We start from the raw sequence: 16,067 nt of genomic DNA on the forward strand, positions 1-16,067 counted from the left end.
AGACAGGTCCCTCGCCCCCACCGTTTCCCTCGGAAGGCCGTTCCAATATTTCACCCCTCTGACGGTCAGAAACCTTCGTCTAATTTCAAGCCTGAACTTCCCCACGGCCAGTTTATATCCATTCGTTCTCGTGTCCACATTAGTACTAAGCTGGAATAATTCCTTTCCCTCCCTTGTATTTATCCCTCTGATATATTTAAAGAGAGCAATCATATCCCCCCTCAACCTTTGTTTTGTCAGACTAAACAACCCGAGCTCCTCGAGTCTCCTTTCATACGACAGGTTTTCCATTCCTCTGATCATCCTAGTGGCCCTTCTCTGCACCCGTTCCAATTTAAGTTCATCTTTTTTAAACATGGGAGACCAGAACTGCACACAGTACTCCAAATGAGGTCTCACCAGCGCCTTATACAACGGAAGCAGCACCTCCTTATCCCTACTAGATATACCTCGCCTAATGCATCCCAAGACCGCATTGGCTTTTTTCACCGCCACGTCACATTGTCGACTCATAGTCATCCTGCGGTCTACAAGAACCCCTAGGTCCTTCTCCTCTTCCATTACTTCTAACCAATGCGTCCCCAGCTTGTAGCTAAAATTGTTGTTAGTCATCCCCAAATGCATCACCTTACACTTTTCACTATTAAATTTCATCCTATTTCTGATACTCCAATTCACAAGCTCATTCAAGTCTCCCTGCAGAATATCCCTATCCTCTTCCGAATTGGCAACGCCTCCCACCTTTGTATCATCCGCAAACTTTATCAGTCCACTCCTGCAATCGGTTCCGAGGTCAGTTATAAATAGATTAAATAAAATGGGTCCCAAAACTGAACCCTGAGGAACTCCACTGGTAACCTCCCTCCAACTTGACAGTTCACCCTTCAATACCACCCGCTGCATTCTCCCCATTAACCAATTCCTTATCCACCTCTGAATTTTCATATGGATCCCCATCTTTTCCAGTTTAACCAATAATTCCTCATGGGGTACCGTATCAAACGCTTTACTGAAATCCAGGTATATTAGGTCCACCGCATTTCCCTTATCTAATAAGTCCGTTACTTTCTCGAAGAAGGAGATCAGATTCGTTTGGGGGATGATGAAATTTAATAGTGAAAAGTGTAAGGTGATGCATTTAGGGATGACTAACAACAATTTTAGTTAGAAGCTGGGGACGCATCGGTTAGAAGTAACGGAGGAGGAGAAAGACCTCGGGGTCCTTGTAGACCGCAGGATGACTATGAGTCGACAATGTGACGTGGCGGTGAAAAAAGCCAATGCGGTCTTGGGATGCATTAGGCGAGGTATATCTAGTAGGGATAAGGAGGTGCTGCTTCCGTTGTACAAGGCACTGGTGAGACCTCATTTAGAGTACTGTGTGCAGTTCTGGTCTCCCATGTTTAAAAAAGATGAACTCAAACTGGAACAGGTACAGAGAAGGGCCACTAGGGTGATCAGAGGAATGGAAAACCTGTCGTATGAAAGGAGACTCGAGGAGCTCGGGTTGTTTAGCCTGACCAAACGAAGGCTGAGGGGGGATATGATTGCTATCTTTAAATATATCAGAGGGATAAATACAAGGGAGGGAGAGGAATTATTCCAGCTCAGTACTAATGTGGACACGAGAACGAATGGATATAAACTGGCCGTGGGGAAGTTTAGGCTTGAAATTAGACGAAGGTTTCTGACCGTCAGAGGGGTGAAATATTGGAACGGCCTTCCGAGGGAAACGGTGGGGGCGAAGGACCTGTCTGGTTTTAAGATTAAGCTAGATAAGTTTATGGAGGGAATGGTTTAATGGGATAACGTGATTTTAGTCAAATGAACAGCGTGCCATTGCTGGTAAATAGTATCATGGCTAATGAGGGTCAGGCTGGAGAATCTTGCCTACGTGCTCGGGGTTTTACTGATCGCCATATTTGGGGTCGGGAAGGAATTTTCCTCCATGGTAGATTAGCAGAGGCCCTGGAGGTTTTTCGCCTTCCTCTGCAGCACGGGGCAGGGATCGCTAGCTGGAGGATTCTCGGCTAATTGAAGTCTCTAAACCACAGGATTTGGGGACTTCAATAGCAGAGGCAAGGGATAAGGTAGGGACGGCTTTGTGGCCTGCATCATGCGGGAGGTCAGACCAGATGATCATAATGGTCCCTTCTGACCTAAAAGTCTATGAGTCTATGAGTCTAAAGGGCTGTGATTCTGTCCCTCCAGACTAAGAGAAATGGCTGCTTTTCCAGAGAGGTGGGGACGGATCCTTTGAAGCTGTCCCACTCTGGCTACAGGATGAGCCTCCAGGCCAAGGCGTCTCTCGTGGAGGAGGAGACAGGTGGGACTGAAATCAAGCACACATGCACACCCCCAGGCAGCCCCCAGCACTAAACCCCCAGGGGCAGAGGGGGCTCACTTGCCCATGTGGTCATGTCATTTGTAGCCCAGCTGCTTTAGAGACGGGCCCAGAGGTAGCGTTGGGAGATTGGATCTGGAGTTCTGGTTCAGCCCATCACTGGGATCGATCCCTCATGAGGAGTTCAGACCTGGGCACGTTCACGCAAAGACTAAACACCCTCCCACGAGTGGCCTCTGGCTGTGCACTGAGCTGGCAGAGCGGAGTGAAGGCCCAGCCTGTGTCGCTGGGCCCTGAGTCACGGCCTCAGTGACGTTAGCGCTTAGCGTTCGAAACTGCAAGTGCTAATCGCTTAGCAACGAACCCAGATAACTCCACATTTAACTCAGAAGAATCCTGATTTCCAGAGCGGCCGACACCCATTTGGCTGAAAACTGTAACTGTGGGGTGGCTACAACGTTAACCTCGGGTGCTGGCATCAGCGATGGTGAAGTGGCTGGAGGAGAGTGGGTCCAGAACGGCAACGGGTCACTGGGCACTTCTGAAAAAGGCCCTTTCTGGGGGCAGGCCCTGTGCCGAGAGGCCTGTGTGCGGGGTCAGCTCTGGGGTTGTTCAGTAAGGAGCTCTCTGCTGGGGAAAGGGCCGCAGAGCCAGGAGACCCTGCTGGCAAATGTCAAGTGGCTGGTTTGGGATTAAGCACCAGGGGAAGGTGGATCTAAATTTTCTAGTTTCCAGATTCCCCAGGAAAATCCTTCTCCGCCCCCAGCCGAACCTCCCAAATTCTCCCCCAAATGACACCCTCCAGTCCATAGCGAGAGGGGGTAGAAATGGCTGTGCAGATTGTTATGGACAGAAACCTGGGATGTAGTCTGAATTCCGGTGTCGTTCCCAGCACCTTCCTCCTATTGTGCCTCCCTCTCCTGCTAGGGGTGGAGCTCAACGTGACCAAGAGCTGCAACATCATGTCTGAAATCGCTACGGTGACCTTTGAGGATGCTGACGCTACCTACAAGGCTGGAATGCCCTACACTGGCAAGGTAACGGGATTACCGGTGTGACAGAGTGGACTATGTCTGTACCAAACTGGAACCTCCATTGAGGTTGACTGCTTGCTGGATGTGCTGCACTTCTGGTGCCCATGTGCCCCATGCACTGGAGATCAGAATGCTTTAGCTGCTCTCTCCATGTCCTCAAGCCCCCTCTTACCGACGGCACAATGGGGGTTGAGCAACCAGCCAACCCTCAGTTCCTTCTCACAGCCCCTGGCTGAGAGACAGAGCCAGCAGCAGTGACCGGTCTCCTGCTCCGCTGAAGTTTTTCTCTTTACGTTTTGTAAATAGTCATTTTGATAGTTAATAATTGTTACTGGAGATAGTGGTTTAGTTAGTTTAGCTGAACTCTCCTCTTGTAGGGAGGATTTCAGTCGTAGACTCCCTCTCCTCGGAGCAAAGAATGTCGGCCATACGTACGGGGTGGGGGAGTCTAGCCTGGGAAGCAGGGACTCTGGAAAACACTTGGGGGTCGTGGTAGATAATCAGCTGAACATGAGCTCCCAGTGCGATTCTGTGGCCAAAAGCGCTAATGCAATTCTGGGATGTATAAACAGGGGACTCTCGAGTCGGATACTCTGTATTTGGCAGGGGTGCAACTGATGCTGGAACACCGTGTCCAGTTCTGGTGCCCACAATTCAACAAGGATATTGATAAATTGAAGAGGGTTCAGAGAAGAGCCCCCAAGACTGGTGAAAGGATTAGACAGGATGCTTTATAGTGATAGACTCAAACAGCTCAGTCCATTTAGCTTAAGAAAGAGAAGGTTAAAGGGTGACTTGATTACAATTTGTGAATATCGGGGAACAAATATCCAGTCTAGCAGAGAAAGGCCGAACACGATCCAACGGCTGGAAGTTGAAGCTAGACAAATTGAAACTGGAAATAAGGTGTAAATTTTAAACACTTTACCGAGGTTCGTGGTGGATTCTCCATCCCTGACAATGTGTAAATGAAGACAGGATGTTCTTCTAACAGGTCGGCTCTGGGCATTATTTTGGGGCAGGTCTCTGGCCTGTGCTATGCAGGAGGTCAGACTGGATGATCACAATGGTCCCTTCTGGCCTTGGAGTCTACGAATCCTGGTACGGGGGGGAGGGTAGGGATCTGAGGTGAGCAGTTGATGTCTTCTCCACATACGGGGGGTTTAGTCCGCAGGATTAAAATTATGCCCCTCATGTGGCTCTGCCATGCCCGGAACGACAGACACTCTAAGTGTCTGTATTGTCTGGGTTCACAGACACTCACTAGAGAGCAGTGCAGGGACTTCAGAACCCTCCCCAAATGGGCTGTGAAATCCAGGGAGACTAGACTGAAGGTATTTCTCCTGGAGAAGACTAGGAGGCCAGGCTCAGTCCCTGAAGAGATGCAGGATCCTCCTAGGACCGATCACCCTTGGGTAAAAAGTACCGTGGCAGCCATCTCTTCCGCCTCTAAGGCTGTGCCTGCCCCAGTTAGCGACCTCGAGTGTGATGGACACCATCCTGCCGGGGATGTAGGAGCGTGGGAGTAGATCTCCTCCTCAGGTGCCTGCTACGTCACCTCTTTCTGTGTCTGTCAAGGCTGTATCCCCACTTTGAACTTTAGGGTACAATGTGGGGGCCTCCATGAAGACTTCTAAGCTTAACTACCAGCTTAGCTCTGGTCCACTGCCACCATCTCAAGCTAATTCCCTTCCCTGGGAAGCCTTGAGAAACCTTTCACCAATTCCCTGGTGAATACAGATCCAAACCCCTTGGATCTTAAAACAAGGAAAAATTAACCATCCCCCCTTCTTTCTCCCACCAACTCCTGGTGGATCAAGATCCAACCCCCTTGGATTTAAAAACAAGGAAAAATCAATCAGATTCTTAAAAAGAAGGCTTTTAATTAAAGAAAAAGGTAAAAATCATCTCTGTAAAATCAGTATGGCACATAACTTTACAGGGTAATCAAACTTAAAGACCTCAGAGGACTCCCCTCTAGTCTTAGGTTCAAAGTACAGCAAACAAAGATAAACACTCTAGTAAAAGGTACATTTACAAGTTGAGAAAACAAAGTAAAACTAAGACACCTTGCCTGGCAATTTACTTACAAGTTTGAAATAGGAGAGACTTGTTTAGAAAGATGTGGAGAACCTGGATTGAGGCCTGGTCCCTCTCAGTCCCAAGAGCGAACAAACTCCCAAACAAAGAGCACAAACAAAAGCCTCCCCCCCCCAAGATTTAAAAGTATCTTGTCCCCTTATTGGTCCTTTGGGTCAGATGCCAGCCAGGTACCTGAGCTTCTTAACCCTTTACAGGGAAAAGGATTTTGGAGTCTCTGGCCAGGAGGGATTTTATAGTACTGTACACAGGACAGCTGTTACCCTTCCCTTTATAGTTATGACACGCCCCCCAAATCACAGATAGTGTTGGATATTCGGTTCTACACTGGCTGTGATTTCTTCCTGGAGTTCTAGGAGAAAACAGAGTTAATAAGACACATGTACCTTTAGACATACTACTGATTATATAAAAACTAACAATATGTTTCATTCCAAGAACAATTGTTAACCAGTTAACTCTGGGAAACTCTCCCGGAAGAGTGCATCAACCACTTTGTTAGAAGCTCTCGAAATGTGTTGTATTTCAAAATCAAAATCTTGGAGAGCTAAACTCCACCGAAGAAGGTTTTTGTTATTTCCCTTGGCGGTATGAAGCCACTGTAGTGCAGCATGGTCTGTTTGTAGTTGGAAACGCCATCCCCAAACATATGGTCGTAGTTTTTCCAGCGCGTACACAATGGCGTAGCATTCCTTTTCGCTGATTGACCAATGGCTTTCCCTCTCAGACAGTTTCTTGCTGAGAAACATGACAGGATGGAATTCTTGATCCGGTCCTTCCTGCATTAAAACTGCTCCCACGCCTCGCTCGGACGCATCTGTGGTTACTAGGAACGGTTTGTCAAAGTCTGGGGCCCTTAGCACAGGGTCAGACATGAGTGTTGCCTTAAGCTGGTTAAAGGCCTTTTGACACTCATCAGTCCACTGAACTGCATTTGGCTGTTTCTTTCTGGTTAGGTCTGTCAGCAGGGAGGCGATTTGGCTGTAGTGGGGTACAAATCGCCTATAATATCCAGCCAAGCCTAAGAAGGATTGGACCTGTTTCTTAGACTTTGGAACCGGCCACTTTTGGATAGCATCCACTTTGGCCTGTAGGGGATTTATAGTTCCTCGACCCACCTGGTGCCCCAGGTAAGTCACTCTGTTTTGGCCTATTTGACACTTTTTAGCCTTAACAGTTAGTCCTGCCTGCCGGATGCGCTCGAAGACTTTTTCCAGGTGCTCCAGGTGTTCTGTCCATGAATCAGAAAAAATGGCCACATCATCGAGGTAGGCAACTGCAGATTCTCCCAATCCCTCTAGGAGACCATCTACAAGTCTTTGGAAGGTGGCGGGTGCATTTCGCAACCCAAAACGGAGTACATTGAATTCATACACCCCTGCCTGGGTGACGAAGGCTGACCTTTCCTTAGCGGGTTCATCTAGGGGTACTTGCCAGTACCCCTTGGTTAAGTCTAAAGTAGAGATGAATTGGGCATGTCCCAGTTTCTCCAATAGCTCATCTGTGCGTGGCATTGGATAGTTGTCAGGACGAGTTACAGCATTTAGCTTACGGTAGTCCACGCAAAAACGTATTTCCCCATCTGGTTTGGGACCTAGAACCACTGGAGATGCCCATGCACTGTTAGAGGGGCGGATTATACCCATCTGTAGCATGTCCTGGATCTCCCTTTGTATAGCAGTTCGGGCATGAGGTGACTCCCGGTAGGGTGGGGTTCTAATTGGGTGAGCATTACCTGTGTCAATGGAGTGGTATGCCCGTTCGGTCCGTCCTGGAGTGGCTGAGAAAATTGGCGCAAAGCTTGTGCACAGCTCCTTGATCTGCTGTCGCTGCAGACGTCCAAGGGTCGTGGAGAGGTTCACCTCTTCCACGCCACCATTCCTTTTTCCTTCGTAGTAGACACCTTCAGGCCACTCCGCGTCATCTGTTTCCTGGGCTGTAAACTGGCAAATGTTTAATTCTCTGGAATAAAAGGGCTTAAGAGAATTAACATGGTATACCTTAGGCTTTATGTTTGAGGTGGGGGAGGCTATGAGATAGTTAACAGCTCCTAGGCGCTCCTGGACCGTGAATGGTCCTTCCCACGACGCTTCCATTTTATGGGCCTGGAGCGCCTTTAAGACCATGACTTGGTCTCCTACTTTGAAGGACCGTTCTCTGGAATGTTTATCATACCAGGCCTTTTGCTCTTCCTGAGCATCATTGAGGTTTTCTTTAGCAAGGGCTAAAGAGTGTCGGAGGGTGCTTTGTAGGTTGCTTACAAAGTCTAGAATGTTAGTTCCTGGAAAAGGCGTAAACCCCTCCCATTGCTGCTTCACCAACTGTAATGGCCCCTTAACCTCGCGGCCATACACAAGTTCAAATGGTGAAAACCGTAAACTGGGATGTGGTACAGCCCTGTAGGCGAAAAGCAACTGCTGCAACACTAGGTCCCAATCATTGGAGTGTTCATTTACGAATTTACGTATCATGGCCCCCAAAGTTCCATTAAACCTCTCCACCAGGCCATTGGTTTCATGGTGGTAAGGGGTGGCAACCAAGTGATTCACCCCATGAGCTTCCCACAGGTTTTTCATGGTCCCTGCTAGGAAATTAGTTCCCGAATCGGTAAGGATGTTGGAGGGCCAACCTACCCTGGCAAAAATGTCTGTTAATGCCTGGCACACACTTTTAGCCCTGGTGTTGCTTAAGGGTACTGCTTCCGGCCATCGGGTAGCAAAATCCATGAAAGTCAGTACGTACTGCTTTCCTCTGGGTGTCTTCTTTGGGAAAGGACCCAGAATATCCACAGCTACTCGCTGAAATGGGACCTCAATTATGGGTAGTGGCTGGAGAGGGGCTTTAACCTGGTCTTGGGGCTTTCCCACTCGTTGGCACACCTCACAAGACTCATAATTAGCAACGTCCTTGCCCATTCCCTCCCAGTGGAAGGACTTCCCCAACCGGTCTTTGGTTCTGTTCACCCCAGAATGGCCACTGGGATGATCATGGGCTAAGCTCAAGAGCTTTACCCGATACTTAGTGGGAACTACCAACTGTCTTTGAGGATGCCAGTCTTCCTGGTGCCCACCAGAAAGAGTCTCCTTGTATAAAAGTCCTTGTTCTACAACAAACCGGGATCGGTTAGAAGAGCTGAGAGGTGGTGGGGTGCTCCGCGCCACCGCCCAAGCTTTCTGAAGGCTGTCATCTGCTTCCTGCTCGGCCTGGAACTGTTCCCTTGATGCTGGAGACATCAGTTCCTCCTTGGACTGTGGACTGGGGCTTGGTCCCTCTGGAAGCGATGCAGGTGCTGGGGCTGTTTCCATTGACTGTGAACCGCTGTCCGCTGGTGACTATGTGGTATCTCAGGCTCTGGCTGAGCCTCTTGGGTAGGGTTATCTGCTGCTTCCGCCAGGTCAGGCTCGCTGGTGCCCTCTGGTGTTGAAGTTGTAGACGGGTTTGCAAGCGCTGGACTCAGTGCTGGCAATAGTTCTGGTGCTGGTTGCGTTGCCAGTTCCGGTTCTGGGACTGGCTTTGGCTGGGTCTCTGGGATTGGATCCACTACGGCTGTTGCAGTCATTGGCAGGGGATCTGGTTTCACCACCTCTGTCTGGGTCTCTGGTAACACAGGCGGGGCCCTGGTGGACGGCTCAGGAACAGGGATGGGGGTGCAAGCTTGCTTAGCCTGGTTGCGGGTGACTATTCCCACCCTCTTGGCTAGCTTCACATGGTTGGCCAAGTCTTCCCCCAGCAGCATGGGAATGGGATAATTGTCATAGACTGCAAAAGTCCACATTCCTGACCAGCCCTTGTACTGGACATGCAACTTGGCTGTAGGCAAGATTACAGACTGTGACACGAAGGGTTGAATTGTCACTGGAGCCTCCGGGTTGATGAGTTTGGGGTCCACTAGGGATTGGTGGATAGTTGACAGTTGTGCCCCAGTGTCCCTCCAAGCGATAACCTTCTTTCCGCCCACTCTCAAGGTTTCCCTTCGCTCCGAGGGTATGAGAGAGGCATCTGGGTCTGGGGATCTTTGGTGTGATTGTGGTGTAATGAACTGTAATCGGTTGGGGTTCTTGGGGCAGTGAGCCTTTATATGTCCCAGTTCATTACATTTAAAACATCGCCCTGCTAAGGTATCACCGGGGCGATGTTGGTTGGTGGAGAGTGGTGTGGTGGGGTGAGAAGGCGTCTGGGGTTTCCCTTGGGATGTGGGTGGGGCCTTGGGTTGTCCCCGGTGGTAAGGTTTGGTTTCGGATTGCCCCTTCTGATATTTGCTCCAACTGCTACTAGTTTTTTTCTTTTCTGCCACCTCCACCCATTTGGCTCCAATCTCCCCCACCTCGGTTACAGTTTTGGGCTTCCTATCTAGGATGTACCTTTCTATTTCCTCAGGAACACCCTCTAAAAACTGCTCCATTTTTACTAGGGAAACCAGATCTTCCAGAGATTTAACATTTGCTCCTGATACCCAGGCATCCCAATTTTTGTCAATGTGGTAGGCATGCCGGGTAAATGACACATCTGGTTTCCACCTTAGGGCTCTGAACCGCCGACGGGCATGCTCGGGTGTTAGCCCCATTCTGAGTCTGGCCTTGTTTTTAAAAAGTTCATAATTGTTCATGTGTTCCTTAGGCATTTCAGCCGCCACCTCTGCTAAGGGTCCACTGAGCTGCGGCCTCAGCTCTACCATGTACTGGTCTGGAGTGATGCTGTATCCAAGGCAGGCCCTTTCAAAATTTTCTAGGAAGGCCTCAGTATCATCGCCTGCCTTGTAGGTGGGGAATTTTCTGGGATGGGAAGTGGTACCTGGAGAGGGGTTGTTAGGATTGGCTGTTGTATCCGGCCTAGCCTTTGCTACTTCCAGTTCATGCTTCCTTTCTTTTTCTCTCTCCTCCATCTCTTTTTCTTTCAGCTCCATCTCTTTTTCTTTCAGCTCCATCTCTCTCTTGTGGGCCTCCTCTTTGGCTTTCTCTTCTCTGTCTCTCAGCTCTATCTCTTTTTCTTTCAGCTCCATAGCTCTCTTGTGGGCCTCCTCTTTGGCTTTTTCTTCTTTTGTAGTCATTTTCCTGTTTTCTTGTGCTGGGTCACACTCCTCTGCAGTTGACTGAAACTGGGATGCTCTCAGTTCTGGCTGCTGCTGAGTTAACAGAGACTTTCTAACTAGCTACTCCCGAGGATGTAAAAAGAAAAAAAAAAACAATTCAGCTTGTAAATTCCTTTTACCAGTTTGCTCAATAATTGAACCCTTCTCTTAACAAAGGCTCTTGTTAAAAAAACTTAACACCTCTGCCTTCAGGCAAGGAGAGATAAGATATGCATCTACCTTCAGCTCTGCTTTCCAAGCAGCTAGAAGGAAAAAAAAATCTTACTGGCTTTTGGGTTTAAAATGAATCCCACCGCTATGCCACCATGTCAAGGCTGTATCCCCACTTTGAACTTTAGGGTACAAAATGTGGGGGCCTGCATGAAAACTTCTAAGCTTAACTACCAGCTTAGCTCTGGTCCGCTGCCACCATCTCAAGCTAATTCCCTTCCCTGGGAAGCCTTGAGAAACCTTTCACCAATTCCCTGGTGAATACAGATCCAAACCCCTTGGATCTTAAAACAAGGAGAAATTAACCATTCCCCTCCTTCCTCCCACCAACTCCTGGTGAATACAGATCCAACCCCCTTGGATCTAAAACAAGGAAAAATCAATCAGGTTCTTAAAAAGAAGGCTTTTAATTAAAGAAAAAGGTAAAAATCATCTCTGTAAAATCAGTTTGGAAAATAACTTTACAGGGTAATCAAACTTAAAGAGCTCAGAGGACTCCCCTCTAGCCTTAGGTTCAAAGTACAGCAAACAAAGATAAACACTCTAGTAAAAGGTGCATTTACAAGTTGAAAAAACAAAGTAAAACTAAGACGCCTTGCCTGGCTTTTTACTTACAAGTTTGAAATAGGAGAGACTTTTTTAGAAAGATGTGGAGAACCTGGATTGATGTCTGGTCCCTCTCAGTCCCAAGAGCGAACGAACAACCCAAAACAAAGAGCACAAACAAAAGCCTTCTCCCCCCCCCCAAGATTTGAAAGTATCTTGTCCCCTTATTGGTCCTTTGGGTCAGATGCCAGCCAGGTTACCTGAGCTTCTTAACCCTTTACAGGGAAAAGGATTTTGGAGTATCTGGCCAGAAGGGATTTTATAGTACTGTACACAGGACAGCTGTTACCCTTCCCTTTATAGTTATGACAGGGGCATATGCACACCAGAAGTAGAGCACATATAGACACCACATTTCAAAGAACTCTAGTTACTAACAGGTAAGTACCTTCCCATTGTATGATGTGCTGTGCACATGCCTAAATTTACCCAAGGCAGATTATCATATTGTATTCTCAACAGGTGCCCAGCCTAGAAATGGTGCGTGACACTTTGTTGAAGGACTATCATGGAGAAGATCTCAAGATGGCAATCTAGCGCCATCAATTTTGATTGTCTCTCAACTACTGGTGTTATGCTTATAAAAAGCACACAGGATCTTTTTCAGGGGAAAAGGAAATACGCTGTGTTTATTGACGATATACAATTAGCATATGCATTCAATCACACCATACACACACACTGTCCCGCCAGTCGATGTTATAGTTACCAGTCCAGAGTCCGGATCAACCTAGTGGCCAGCTAGGTTGATCACAGGTAGGGAGGAGCCGGCTTCTGTTGTTCGTGACATGATGCTCCAGGGAAGTCTTGGCAGGACAAACCCAAAGTTTCATGGCAAGGCACCCTGTTTATATAGTGATTTTTCTGCATTGGGACCAATGAGTTTTGCACCGTCGTGCTGTAATCAATTGTTGTTTGATGAGTGTTTGTTTTCTTAAATTGTCCTTCTCATTCTTTATCACAGCTATCTTGTCCCCAGTGATAGGTGCCTGTCTCATCTTTAGAGCCGTCAATCTGCCTATTTCAACAGGGGCGTGTTGCAGCCTCCTGGCGCCCTTGCGTCTGTCTCCGGTTACTCCCTGTACATCTGGCTCAGCGATGGCCTTCATGCTTATCTCTTAACACACACATTCCTCATTCACTTGCAAAACAGAATTAATTTCACAGAACATTTTGAACAGGAACATTAAATTGAAATGCAAAAGAAAAACAATCACCGCATTCTTTTACTTATTTTAAAATGCTAAACCTACAACAAATTGGTGACCCGCAAAAGTCTGTCACTGCCTTGAAATCAGCACAGACACAGATTCTGGCTGATGTATCTCTACCAACGGCCCATTAGGCCATTCCTTTCTGCTATTCAAAAAGCGTGGTTGCAGGATATGATCAAATCATACACCAATATATTTAATACATGCTACATTATTATTCTTTATCCTTCATTCTAAATTATATAAAATACAAACATAAAATCCTACTACTACACTGGCCCACCCCCGCAGAACAATGTTATTTCTACACAAGGGCCCGCAGGTGGGGTGAACATGTCTGGGGGAGGGGGAAGGCGTTTTCCAGCTGAGCGCATAGCAGAAGGGTCCAGAGAGGCTCTACTTAAGAAGGGGCGCTGCTCTGTGCAGCCGTGCCGACCATCACCACATGCCAGAAAGACTGGCTGGAGACAGACAAGGCGGGAGGGATTCTGCCCAGTCGGAACTGTTGACAAACCCCAGAGTCAGAGGCAGGGTGAGATCAGACTAGAGAAGGGTGCTCATCAGGACATTTGTTCTCTGGCAAAGATCTGTAACTCTTGAGCCGTCTAAGTGACTGTGGTTTAGAAATTCCTTTGTTAACCCCGGGTTCCTTGCTTCCCTACCACATTGTCCCTAAGGGGTTAATCTTAAAGCCCAGTGTGGCAACAGCCCAGATGGGACTCAGAGGGAATGTGTGTAAGCAAAACAACGGAACTGGGAGATTTGAGGCCCTGGTTTCAGGGCCTGGGGACGGCTGGACTGCAGAGTCCCACATCCCAAGGGAGGGCTCAGTCAAGGGGTCGGACAACCTGTCACTCCTCAGTGCTCACCCCAGCACCCCCAGCTATTCCAGTCCTGCCCCAACTTCTTCCCAGATCTGCTAATGCCCCTCAGTCCTCACCCCCAACACCCCATCCCAGCCCTGGGCTTTCCCAGTGCATCTCAGGGCTGGATTGCATTGTCCCTTTCTGCTCCCAGCCAGCTCTTTAATACCTAGTGGGCAACACTCTCCCAGGAGTCTGCTCCCTTGAGCTGTGCGTCTCCCCCTTTCTCTCCCGGCTCAGATGCTCCTGGAAACGGCAGATGGCTCTGTGCTGAAGAATGAGAAGCTGCAGCTCTTTGTTAGCTATGGGGATAAGAATAAGAACCAGACCTTCCTGACCGACGAGTCTGGCAGAGCCTCCTTCCAGCTGGACACCTCCGGCTGGACCGGGAGCGTCAATCTGAGGGTAAGTGACGGGCCTCCGAGCCCCAGTGGGGCCCCTGCACTCCAGCCTCTGTTACTGTGTCTGTGATTGTTGATGTTTATTAGGGTGGTGCCTAAGGAGCAGCCAGAATTGGGGCCCCATGGTGCTGGGTGCTGCACACACTCAGCGTAGCAAACGGCCCTGCCCGAAGCGCCTGCAGGCTGAATAGCCAGGACAGACGGTGGGGCGGGGGGGGGGGAGGTGCAGACCCCACCAGCAGAGCCATCAATGGGGTGACGCAAACGGCATCTTAGTGCCATCACTTGTCTTCTCATTAATATTTGGGGTGGGGTTTAGTTAGGAAGGTCGCCCCCTTCGGGCAGCTCAGCTCAGGGGCTGACCCATTGCTGCTGTCGGGCTGCCCCATTCGAACCACTGGGATTTTCCATGTCACTCTTACGGACGCAGGGCGAGGGGCCATGGGGGTGAGCTCAGCTGGCAGCATCGGAACCTGCCCCGGCTGCATTCCTGTCCTGTGCTGGGTGCTCTGCACCCCGGCGAGCCCCATCGCTCTCTCTATCCCCCAGGGGCACTTCAAGCAGGTGAACAACAGCGCTGAGTATGACAGAGTCTCTCCCCGTTACCCGGATGCCGATCGTCACCTGACGTCCTTCTACTCCAAGAGCCAGAGTTTCCTGAAGATCCGCTCGCTGGGAGGGGTGCTGCCCTGCGACCAGGCCCAGCAGCTCCAGGTGGATTACGTCATTGCTAAGGAGGCCCTGGGGAAGGGGTCCAGGAGCCTGGATTTCATCTTCCTGGTGAGCCCGTCCTGAGAGACTAAAGCATATGCACGTGTGTGTGTGTGTGTGAGCAGGAGGTGCGGAGTCAGCACTGTGTCCCCACAGCAGAGCAGTGGGGAATCGAACGTTTCCTTTGAATTACCAGGGCTGGGCTAGATCAGGGCGTGGCTTTTCGCCTTTCCCCATTAGGGGCTCTGGTTCCAATCTGGCCCCAAAGCGGGGGCTGGCTGGCCGGGGGGGGCTGGGGAATGGGATACCTGCCTGAATCTTCTTCCTTGCACCCCCACCTCTGCTGGCTCAGTCCATGGGGAGGAGAGGCCTCACCCTGCCCTGACTCCAGCCTGCGTGGCCACCCCCATGTCAGGGTGTTTGTCAGCCCCCTGTACAGCATCAGCTTGTGACCAAGTGCGCCTGTGGCAGCCCTCACTGGAAATGCCAAGGTCAGGACAGGCTGCAAAAAGAAGAGCAGATTCTTCCAAAACTGGTGGTTCACACTGAAGTTAGACTCACCAACCAGTCGCAAACTGCTCCTGATTCCCACCCCCCCATGTTGGTTATCTAGAAGCTAAAAAAGAAATCATACAGCCCCCTCTACTGCATTCCAGTTCTCTGGCCTCCAATCAGCACCTAGGTCCAGGACAGTGAGAAGTCATTTAAAACCTCTGCTCACTATACAAAATGTTCTTCTGACTCCAAACAGTCAGCCACATCACCAGGCCAATATTAGTTTGGATTTTACCCAGAATACCACGCTGCCAACCAGTCCTTTAGTGTCTGAAAGGAAAGGTTTATTATAAGGAAAAAAGAAAGAACGAGAAGAGAGTTGTTAAATGGTAAAACAATCACATACAAACAGAGACGTCAAAGTCCATATATCAGGTTCTGAGCAGTATTGGTGAGTTTGCTGGCTTGAAAGTCCCTCTGGGACAGATCCACAACTTGGATGGGTTGTTCAGTCCTTTGTTCAGAGCTTTATTTGTAGAAAAGTTACTCCAGAGGTAAGAAGCAGGACTGGAGACAAAATGGAGACGATGCAGCTGCCCTTTATGGTCCTTTCTCATGTGGTTTACTTTGTCCCAAACACCAGCTGCACAGCACATGGCATGGAAAAGCCTTAGAGTTCTCTGTCCACCAGCCTACCCCTACATGCCTTGCTAACTCCTAAGATGTATCCCCTAGTTCCTTTCAATGGGCTCACTGTAGGGCAGATGACCCGTGATGGGCCATCGAACAGGCTCCGCAGTGCTGATGCCAATCTGTCTGGGGGTGTCACCCAGAACCACAGCCTGAGTTTTGAAATACAGATGTACCACACAGACCTAGAACACAATACAAAGGTGATACAAACATATAAACAAGATCCTCATACTTGGCAAATCGCACCATTTCCACAGACACCTTCCATGGCATATCTGTCAGATTCCCTGCAATTTTCTAATGTTGG

General features: G+C 49.1%; 1 protein-coding gene across 2 annotated transcripts in view; it reads left to right on the forward strand.

Moving 5' to 3' along the window:
• LOC122172107 (alpha-2-macroglobulin-like protein 1) overlaps window positions 1-16,067 on the forward strand; it is a 53,640-nt gene that overhangs the window by 11,293 nt on the left and 26,280 nt on the right. For both annotated transcript variants that reach the window (XM_065577634.1, XM_065577635.1), the window contains 4 exons: window positions 2,212-2,326; window positions 3,272-3,381; window positions 13,701-13,865; window positions 14,411-14,641. In XM_065577634.1, coding sequence (XP_065433706.1) covers window positions 2,212-2,326; window positions 3,272-3,381; window positions 13,701-13,865; window positions 14,411-14,641 — 621 coding nt within the window. The remainder of the gene's footprint in view (window positions 1-2,211; window positions 2,327-3,271; window positions 3,382-13,700; window positions 13,866-14,410; window positions 14,642-16,067) is intronic.

The sequence above is a fragment of the Chrysemys picta genome, chromosome 24 (assembly GCF_011386835.1).
Source record: "Chrysemys picta bellii isolate R12L10 chromosome 24, ASM1138683v2, whole genome shotgun sequence".
In the NCBI taxonomy this organism is placed as follows: Eukaryota; Metazoa; Chordata; order Testudines; family Emydidae; genus Chrysemys; species Chrysemys picta.